Genomic DNA, 11376 nt, shown 5'->3' on the forward strand with positions numbered 1-11376 from the left:
TCGAGCCGCTACAGTCTGCCAACATTCGGTCGCTATCGCTGAAGACTGCTCTGCTTCTAGCACTGGCATCAGTAAAGTGAATAGGGGACCCGCAGGCGCTCTTTATTAGCCCTGCCTGCCTGAAATTCGAGCCTAATGACGCTAAAGTCGTCCTGAAACCAAGGCACGGTTACGTACTTAAGGTGCTCTCTACTCCGTTCAGAGCACAAGGCATTATGCTCTCTGCGCTTCCTCCAACTGAAGAGGACAGAGAGCTGTCTCTGCTCTGCTCCGTCAGAGCTCTGAGAATCTATATTGAGAGTTCCGCCCCCTATAGACGTGTGTGTCCATTGCGGATAATTGTGAGGCAGCCAGCTGGGCCTCGCCATCCACATTCGCAAGTTTTTATAACCTGGAAGTCCTGGCCTTGCAGGCCAGGGTCCTTTCCGCTTAAAGTGACATGCGCTGCGTAAGCAGATCTGGCAGAGAGCCCTTGGCCGTATCACGCTCAAGCTCTCTGGCATTGTTTCACCTGTTAGCTCTCGACCCCTGGGTGTTGGAGTTACAGGAGTACTCTGGAACGATTAACCTGGCCGGGTGTGACCTCGGGAAGCTCAGCCCGTCTTAGCCTTGGGTTGTTGTTAACTTCTCTATGGGCATTGGTTGCTTATGGAAGTTTTATACTTTTAGTCGTTCCACTACATTAGCACGGCGTGATTGTACTGTGTTCCCATATGCGTCTAGCAAGACGCAGTATGAGTCTAGTATTACTAACTAGGTTACTAATGTAACCTCGGTTCCCTGAGATACGGGAACGAGTACTGCATTGCTAGCCGTGCTATGTAGCTGCACGACTCAGTTGTCGCTTCAGTCGAGGTAACCTACCGTGCAGTTTCACTGCGTGAATGAAAAGGCTTTAGTTCAGGAGAAAAAAGGCTTTTTTCCCATATGCGCCTAGCAAGACGCAGTACTCGTTCCCATATCTCAGGGAACCGAGGTTCCGTTAGCAACCGAGTACGTTTTTTTTTAAACTGAACGAAAACTGAAATTCTTATTATAGCTGCTGCTGCTGAACTTGATGCGAATCTGATACTGCTTTAAATGTGACTCATAAATAATATATCGCCTTTTTTGTAACTTTGTGACTTAACTGACGACATAACCACGACATTGCATGCTTGTAGTTTCTTTCATGCTTTGAAATGAAATGATAAAGGCTACAGCATGCGCTGTCGTATTTGTGCATGCAATTGAAGAGCACATGCTAGGAGTGCAGCAGTTCGCTGTTGTTCTACTGATGCTCCTCGTCACTGGTACCATTTCCGCGCTCGTTTGACTCGCACCTGGTGCTGAGGTGACATGGGCTGCATCCCAAAACTTAGGCAGCTGACTTGTTGCCTCGCTGCCCTATAAGGCAATGACTTACAGGCAGCGTTTGCGCATGAAGGCACCTCATGAAACTGATTTCGGACAGACTTCTGAGGCAGAGTAACGGTTTAATGATCTACAGCTAAATATAGAGAGCTTTGGTGATAACTAAGTGAATATTTAATTACTGCAATATTAATTTCTCGCTAGAAATGACATTAAAAGTGGAAAACGTTGATCAAAAACTTACATTTACACGTTGTACGTTGCACATGACCACCGACCGCAACTTTCAGATGCCATCTTGATTTTTTAGCTTAACTGTCACAGAATGGAACACACAGGATTGTGGGATATCAAAGGCAGGGAAGGATACATCTATGTTGCCTTGAAAAATCGGCCAGATGAAGGCATCTCAGGAGACAGGAACTGAAGCTAACATTGAATTCGGACGTGCCTTGATGCCTTCCTACCTTGGAATGCGTCTTCCGAAGGCAGCATTTTTCAGTTTTCGGATGCAGCCGTGGAGTGCGCGTCTGAAAAGTCTTCTGTTTGATGTGCTCGTAAAGACGTTCTGCGCATCTAAATAAACAATTCTTTAGCAGTTGTGTGTGGGGTGGCCAAACCTAGCTCCGCCCCTTTGTTAATTGCGTAAAATGTTGAATATTTTCTTATATCTGTGGAGCCCTATAAAATCTGTTTCACCCTACGTTTTAGTGGACTTCATGCATTGAATGGTTGCTGTTTTTTTTTTACCAGTTTAGTGGTTACACAGTTTTTATATATTTTTTAAATATTTGATACTTTTTTTTTTTATATTATATTTTTAAAATATAAACATTTTGTTTAACATTATACTAGAAGTAGGTAAAAAAAATTAAATAAAATGAAGGTATAAAACTGAAGTATAAAACGAAAGGGTGCCAATAATCCTAAAATAGTTCTCGTAGTAAGAATGTAATAACATTTTCTTTCAATTATTTTACTTCCATTAAAGATGTACAGACTCTGGAGGAGCTGAGTTTATGTGTGCTGTCTTGGCTGAAGGAAGTGGTGAAGGAAAAGCATCACTGGAGGGAGATTACTGAGGCCCAAGTGCAGCTGCTCAGAGACTTTGCCTTCCAGGAGTGGCTTTGTTCCCAGAGCCTGGAGCACTACTATCACACGTGAGTTCACATACACATCATTGTCACTCAAAAAACATCAACAGCTATGTATACATCAGCTTTCTAGTGGGAGAATGAGAAGAAGGGATCACATTGTTAGTGATTTCAGAGTTTATTGTGACGGCAGAGTGATGGATGAAAGAATGAGAGGAGGTCTGGTCAAGCCAGGTTCAAGTGCACCCCACATTAAATGTGTCACGCTACGGTGTAGATCAGGGTTCCTCAAATCTTGCCCTGGAGGGCCAATGTGCTGCAGAGTTTAGCTCCAACCCTGATCAAACTCACCTACCTGTGATTTTCTGATGATCCTGATGACATTGATTAGCATGCTCAGGTGTGTTTGATTAGGGTTAGAGCTAAACTCTGCAGGAAAGTGGATCTTGTGGGCTAGATTTGAGGATCCCTGGGCTGCATCCGAAAACTCTAAAATGCTGCCTTCGGAGGCAGAATCCAAATTCTGCTTTACTTCCTGTCTCCGGAGGTACCTTCTTCTGATTGAATTTTGAAGGCAGCATAGATGTATCCTTCGCTGCCTTTGATATCCCACAATCCTGTGCGTTCAATTCCGTGACAGTTGAGCTAAAAAATAAAGATGGCATCTGAAAGTTGCGTTTGGTGGCCAGTTTGTGTGTAAATGTATATTTCTGACTAACTTTTTGCACTTTTGATGATATTTCTAGCGAGAAATCAGTATTTTAGTGATTACATTTTCATTTACTTATCACAAAAACTCATTCTATTTTGTTGTAGATCATTAAACTGTTATGCTGCCTCAGAAGCCTGTCCGAAATCAGTTTCATGAGGTGCCTTCGTGCAAAAACGCTGCCTGCAAAGTCATTGCCTCATATGGCAGCGAGGCAGCAAGTCAGCTGCCTAAGTTTTCGGATGCAGCCCTGGTGTAGATGAACACACATGAAGATGATGAAGGTTGACAGTCTTTAATAAATCCACATATAGGTAGTCCACACAGAGGAAGGTAGTAACAATCAACGAGACCCAACAAACTGAAACTGAACAGACAGGAATTTAAATACACAGACCAATGAGGGACTAATGATTAAATTAACTAGACACAGGTGAACTGACTAACATAATCAAGGGGAGACAGGAATTAGGTCAAGGGAACACATGAGGAATGAAAACAAACTAAAGTCCATGTGGTTGTGACAAAATGACGATGCTCCTTACCATGTTACTTCTGAGAAAGTACAGCTCCTGTAGCCATCTCTGACGTGTCTGTCTGCTTGATAAATGGCAGAGAAAGTCAGGAAGTTCAAACATTCACTCATCCATCTATCCTGTCTGTTATATAATGGCTCTTCTTTATACTGTATTTCGGCAGCCTGAAGACCCTGGGCTGCACTACCCTGGATGATCTAGCACAGTTTGACAGCCAGCTTCAGCTTTCTCTAGCAGCGTGGGGCTATTACTACGAGGATTACATCAAACTGTCCACAGGTGTGAGGGTCCTCCAGGCATCTAAGGGAAGTAGAGATCAAGACTACGAGATTCAGCTGGTGCACAGCCTTGCTGAGAGGCGGCTGAATGAGAAGTGGTCTTTTGGTATGTATCCTATTGTTCGAATTTACCTCGAAAGGGTTCATCGGATGTCCATTTTTCACAAGTTGATATGATTCTTTAGGGTCTTAATGAAAAGTCTATAACGTACTTTGTGTTAAGTAAAACAGTGGTTCCCAACCCTGGTCCTGGAGGCCCCCCAATACTGCACATTTTGCATGTCTCCTTTCTCTGACACACCAATTTCAGGTCTTGGAGTCTCTACTAATGAGCTGAAGATCTGAATCAGGTGTGTTTGATTAAAAAGACATGCAAAACATGCAGTGTTGGTGTGCCTCCAGGACCAGGGTTGGGAACCACTGGTCTAAAACAACACCCTTTTAACCTGTCAAAAACAGCTCTGTTCACAGCAAGCCATTATGGTGCATTTCTCTTTAAATGATAATGAGCTCTGCTCACCCTGCCCCTTTCTTCTGTGGGGTACGCAGTTCTGTGAGAGACTGTAAACTTTAGCCGCATTCATCGTGAAACTTTCTAACTAGCACATTATTAGGAAAAGCAATTTTCTAAATTAATTAAAAAAACGTATACTCACTACTTATGTAGGTGAGGCTGGATCACGAATGATTCGTGCGAACATAGACTAATTTAGGTAGATTGGGGGTGCATTCCCTTAAAAAAACAAAGGTAATCCACTGCGTCTTCAGCAGCTCAGATGTCAGGAATAAATTACGACTGCTATGTTCATTATTACATCCAACAACAAAACACCTCAATTGCTTAGGAGTCATTCTGGGGTGTATTCCAGAAAGCATGGTTAACTTACCGTCAGCTAAACCCTGAACTTTCGTTTGATTAGCCCCAAACCTTGCTTACTCGAGGTATGTGGTTCCAAAAACGCATCCGGGAGTAAGTTCATTCAACTCAGAGTATGTTCCTGGTTAAGACTCAAGACATTCTCAACAGAGCGACGAATCGACGAGTCACTATGGAAACGGACGCTAAGAAAAAGCGTGCCATGCTGTTTCTTTCTTCTTCTTTTGTTCAATGGTCGTTTACATGCTTAGTGCATATCCACCACCTAATTGATGGTTGTGCAATCTTTTTTTTTTTCCCGTTTAATCTTTAATTCTTGAGAATATGAATTATATTGTTTGTTTGATGCTAATTATATATTAAGTCATAGATAAAGGGACGTGACAGTACTGAAACACTGTCTAAGCTGTTCGCCAATCACAGCGCACTGGGACAGCTAACCAATCACAACACATTTTGTTTTTCGGAAGGCGAACCTTCATCAAAGCCGGAACTAATCGAGCCGTTTGTGCCAGGCTGGGGAGAAAGGTATTTTAATAATGTACATTATGTGAAAAATAATGTGTTTTTCGAACCACAAAGCATGAGAGCATGTTCTAGTACACCCCCAAAACAAAATCGAGACTTTGTAAAAGAGCATAATAGGATCCCTTTAAAGTTTGTCAATCGCACATCTCCAGTGAGGCTGAACTCTCCTCCTGTCCGCATTCAATTCAGAGCACACAGAGCACACGCGATCATGCAGGATACACATGCACACTTCACAAGATCTCACAACTGGATCCGACTAAGTTTGCAAGGTTTGCGAAATTAAATGTTCATTAGTCATTCAAAGATTTGTTTAAATGATATAAATGCGTATTTGCTGAATGCTGACAGCAAATGAGAAAGTATTATAATGTTTGCCTTTCTATTACTAATAATATTAAAGCAATCGTTATAATACTTTTTTGTATACATTTTAATTCCTTTTGTTTAACAGTTCTGTCTGATTATTAGATAGACTTCTATCTATATTAGACAGAACTGAATGACAACAGCGAACAAGAGGGAGAATGTGAGCACTGTGTGCTCTGGCGCACAGTTCTCAGCGCTGCCAAAATAAAAGTCCCGCCTCGAACACATCGGCCAAACAGAAAAACTTATCGGCCGATGCCGATATTTGAAAAATGCCAAATATCGGTCGACCACTAATGTCACCACTAATGTCACATAACCTGCTTTTTGGAATACCCCCCTGGTCTACACCTGCTCATGCGTTGAAACAATGGCGGACTGTTTACAGCTCACTCAGGGAGGGTTTAAGGTAAAACACCAGTGTCAATCGACAATCGTGGGAGGGGCCTTGGCCTGTGTGACGTCAAGAATCTGAGAATGGCTTGATTTTAGAAAAGGGGTCATGATTTATCAATATTAAAAAAAAAAAAAAACACTGTGGATTTTTATCATTATAGGGTGGTTGTGTACACACACTGCCAACACACATTTCAGTTCAAACAACATGTAAAAGTGAATTTTGCTGAAATCCGATGACCCCTTTAAGTCATTTGTTTAAAAAGGGTGAAAAACAGAGGTCAAAACATATATCTAGTGCATGTTTATTAAATAAAGTGTATGTATTCCAGATAAAATACAAGACTTAACAATCCCCAAATCTACCTCAGGAAGACTGACAAACTAAATTGCTCTAAATGGATTGCATTTGGCCAGTGAGAGAACATTAAAACATACAATAATGACTTCTAAAGCCATTTTTTGTGAGACCTATTTAGTGCTTCTGTCTGCAACAGTACTGAAATGCCTTTAAAGTGGTCATATGATGGTATTTTTGAAGATCATTTTGTTTATTAAGTGTAATAGAATATGTTAGCCTGCTTTAATAGGGTCCTATTATGCTCCTTTACAAAGTCTTGATTTTGTTTTGGGGATGTACTAGAACATGCTCTCATGCTTGGTGGTTCGAAAAACGCATTATTTTTCACATAATTTACATTATTACAATACCTTTCTCCCCAGCCTGGCACAAACGGCTCGATTAGTTCCAGGTTTGATGAAGGCCCGCCATCCAAAAAACGAAATGTCATGTGATTGGTTAGCTGTCCCAGTGCGCTGTGATTGGCGAACAGCTTAGATGGTGTTTCAGTACTGTCACGCCCCATGCCAAAGCAGCAAGTTCCGTCTGCTCTGGTATAGTTAAGGATGGTGTCAATATTGCCATATCAATTTGAGCCGGATTCAGACCCCGAGAATATTGAACAAGAGGATCGTGCAGAACCTTTGCACGCACAGATATTGCAAGACATATCAGAGTGGTAACGTTATTGTTTTTTTTGTTTTTTTGGCTAAATCACATTTTAGATACGATGTCAACAACCGCTTGAAAATAACTGCATTTACTATGTACAGATAAGTGCATATTAATTATGTACAGATTAATTATGTACTATGTACAGATAAGTGCATAATATGTATTATGTTTATTGTTCTTTAATTCTAACATTATAACATGAATTGCAGTGGAAACTGTTATCCCACACTTAGACTCTATTTGTGGTAGCATATATATGCAAATTCATACACAAAGCACACAAAGCAGTGCTGTACACGGCTGTACACAAAGCAGCGCTCCGCTTACAAACGCTGCTTTATCAGACATTACATGCAAGATGAAATGGAAATGACATCCAATTTTCTGAAGACAGTCGGTTTTTGTTCTCTCTGACTCATTGGATGGAAACAGTGCTTGTTCACAAATGTTTTATGCGATATTCCAGTTTTGCGCATAAGTTAAATTCGCAACTTTGGATGGAAACCCGGCTAGTGTTCAGTATTGTACTGTCAGCAATTTATTATAAAAATGTTTTCATAATTGTAACATACATATTTACATACATAATTATTCAGGTGCACGTATAATAACTTGAGGCTACAGCAGCACTTCTTCTTCGTCGTCGTCTTGTCTGATGCACTCAACCAAGCGTTCTAACCACTCTGTAGATCTTTTTTATGCCCAAACATACACACTATACACTGACTAAAATTCAAAAAGTGAAAAAGCGTAATAGAGGGGGGGTAATTATGACTGGCCCTGGGTGATCACAGCGAGTAGTAGAAGTGTTCTATCACGCGAGAACAGCCTAATCAAAGGTAAGTAAGCTTGTCGTAGAACCAAATTACCATCCAATCACAATTCGTTATCGATTAACTTGGAGTAAGTGAAGGCGGGATGGATAGGCGGAATCACGCGCTCTCTGGGTCATGCGATCCCAGTTCTGCGATCAGGGGTGTATTCCAGAAAGTGGGTTTTGTTGGAAACTCAGAGTTTGTTAACCCCTGAAAAGGGAAACTCAGTGTTTTCGGTTCCAATAAAAGACAAAACTAAACCTCTCGGTAAGTTACCATAGTAAGGTACTCTGTGAACCTAACCTGGTCGGGTTTAAATACCTCATTCATTCATTCATTCACGCTGCAAAAATTGCTTTTATTGTTGAGATTTTTGCCTTATTTCAAGTACAAATATCTAAAAATTCTTAAATCATGATGCATTTTCTATATAACTATAGAATATATAAATATATACGATATCTAGTCTAAAATTAATTGCCAGCGGAGTAAGAAAAATAATCTTAATGAAAATGGAAACAAGATTATTTTTCTCACTGGACCACTTTCATTTTCATCATGCAGACAAGGTAAATGTGACAAAAATGGCATGTCTTTTTATAAGGGATCCTGTAGATGAGGAGGCTGCATTAATTCACGGGGAGTTAAATTTACACCAGGAGAGGAATTTATTTTACTTTATTTTATTTTGCCATATCCACATGCATTTTTATTTGAACGGTACCATTATTAAATGGCGTTTACTTGACAACATCTTGTTGCGACCTCCAAGTAACCTAATAATTAGAATTTCCTTTAGGATTTCCAGTGTGGTTGGATGCATTGATTACACACACATTCTCACCATCGCATCTTCCAAAAATGAAGCTGATTACTGTATGGAATGGAAGGATGCCAGATGGAAGGGTCGTGCAAGATATATGCCGTAACCACCACCACAGCTGTTAAATAAACACAAATTATTCACAATTTATTTGGTCATCTTTATGTTCTACAAATACAAAAGCAACAAATTATTATTCTTTTCCCTGTTGGATTTTAATATTGGTATTGTGGCCATCTCCTCTTCATTTGTCAGGGGTGCTGGTGCAGGTTCTCCTCCCATTTTACAAGTCTCTGCCTTCTTGCTGTTGGCTTCTGAATAGAAGTCAAATGTTTTTCATTACCCTAATTAAGAAATGTAGCATGTTGGATTAGAGAACATTTAATTATATGAAAAAGCATTAGACTATGTGGGAAAAGCTGCTGCACATTGAAATAGATACACTGAATGATATTTATTGAATGTCAAATATTTTAAAGTCATGTAACGTTAGCCTACACCCATGCTTGAAGCCTTACGTGATTGAATTATGTTTTTATATTAAATTTTTTTTCTCCTGCCACATTTTTTTTTCTTTTCTTTTTTTGCCCATGGGATACCATGAAAATGAATATTAGTTCAATAAATGATCTTTCTGACAGTTTTTACCTCTGATAACATTAATTTAGAATTAAAGTTAAGTATTCCATAGTATGCAGAAGTCTTTTTGGTGTTGCCATGGTGAATCGTTATTTCAGAGCTCCATTGATCATGGCTTTTCATAGTCGTGGTGCACGCGCTAAACTCAGGTAAATTAAAAACATATTTTAGCGCTTTATAAGTTGCAAAATTAAAATGAAATTGTATTACCCAAATTGATAAGATAAGTTTAACATGTCCAAGCAAAAACTGTAGCAAAATTATCATTTAAATGCAATTTTTCCTAAATGCATTTAAACTTACAAGTAGGACACTTGAGATTGCATTTTCATCGTGATACCGCATGATAATTGTAGCAAAATGCAGTGTGAATTTCAAAATGCATTCTGAGCCAAATGTGCAGCAAAATGGTAGCAAAAATGGTGATTTAAATGTCTTTTATTTTTCTTAAATGCATTGACACTTACGTTTCAATTGCATTTTCATTAAATACCCAGCGATAATGTTTAAGTGAAGTTGGATATGAAAATGCATTCCAAGACGGTCACGCCCCCAACCTGTCAATCATTATGTCAAGGCGGGGCTCGGCAACAAGACGCACAATAGGTCAATATTCCCCATTAACCAAATGCTTTTCACCTGCCTCAACATCTCTCACTGTTTTACACTCCGATTGATGCAAATAGCAAACAGACAGTGCAATTCTACACTTATTTACTTGCCACCTTACACTGTGGTGGCTACACCGGACATGACAGTTGTCGTGTCGCATCGCGCCGTATCCAGTGTAGACAGCATCGCTGATTATAATGGGGTCAATACTGTCCAATACAAATACAAAGTGAGATAACTTGATATTAAAAATCACGGGCATCAATCTCGGTGTCCGGTGGCTGTAAAAAGTGAGAGCTCTTGTGGCAGGCGCGTGACGTTTAGGTGCCACGGAACACACGCTATATTACAGATTAAAAGAGAGGAATAAAATATAATGTAAGGGGGTAAATAAGTATAGAATTTGCTTACGCGCATCACTCGGTGTGCAGAGTGAGATGTGCGATGCACCTGCAATGCTTAGGTGCTCGGGGACACGCGATCCATTAGTATAGGAGAAGAATAAAGTATGGTAGCAAATAGGTAAAAGTGAAGAATTGCACTGTCTGTTTGCTTATGTGCATCAATCGGAGTGTAAAACAGTGAGAGATGTTGAGTCAGGTGAAAAGCATTTGGTTAAAGGTGGGGTAAGTGATTTCTGGTAGCCAATGTTGATATTTCAAATCACCAAAACAAACACGCCCCTACCCCAAAAGGGTCTCGCCCCTATTTTTATAGCCCCGCCCCACACATACTTAGGCAACCCAGGCAAATATTAGTTCTGTGAAACAAAGCAAAACCAATGTTACACCATGTCTACACCGGACGCGAGTGACACGACAAAATACTATAGAACTCATTATAATCAGTAATGCTGTCTACACTGGATGCGGCATGACAAATCCCGACAGAAAACTGCTGCTGCATTCTATTTATGACGTATTGACGCAGGCCTTCCGCTCCTTGAGTTCTCTCCAGCGCTGGAAAGCTGATCCGATATTTACACGGGCCATACTTCTTGCCTTATCGTAAGCCTTCTTTTGTTCCACAGACATATTCCTCTTTTGTTTTTTTATCCACCATCTCTATCTTTCTGTTGCTCGGCTCGGCTAATGTCCATCCTGTGCACTGAGCGCTCTCTCCTCCACATCATGAGTAGACACGCCCCTTACTGCTGACCACATTGACTTAAACTACATTATCGCGGGGTATTTAATGAAAATACAATTGAAGCGTCTTAAAGGGGTCATCGGATGTGACATGCACTTTTAGAAGTTGTTTGAACTGAAATGTGTGTTGGCATTGTGTGTACACAACCACCCTATAATGATAAAAATCCACCCAGTGTTTTTT

General features: G+C 40.3%; 1 protein-coding gene across 5 annotated transcripts in view; it reads left to right on the forward strand.

Moving 5' to 3' along the window:
* arel1 (apoptosis resistant E3 ubiquitin protein ligase 1) overlaps positions 1 to 11376 on the forward strand; it is a 96781-nt gene that overhangs the window by 34557 nt on the left and 50848 nt on the right. For all 5 annotated transcript variants that reach the window (XM_016465507.1, XM_016465510.1, XM_016465509.1 and 2 more), the window contains exons 3-4: positions 2345 to 2513; positions 3856 to 4076. In XM_016465507.1, the coding sequence (XP_016320993.1) occupies positions 2345 to 2513; positions 3856 to 4076 (390 nt within the window). The remainder of the gene's footprint in view (positions 1 to 2344; positions 2514 to 3855; positions 4077 to 11376) is intronic.

Source organism: Sinocyclocheilus anshuiensis, unplaced genomic scaffold (genome assembly GCF_001515605.1).
Source record: "Sinocyclocheilus anshuiensis isolate Anshui unplaced genomic scaffold, SAMN03320099.WGS_v1.1 scaffold452, whole genome shotgun sequence".
NCBI lineage: Eukaryota > Metazoa > Chordata > Actinopteri > Cypriniformes > Cyprinidae > Sinocyclocheilus > Sinocyclocheilus anshuiensis.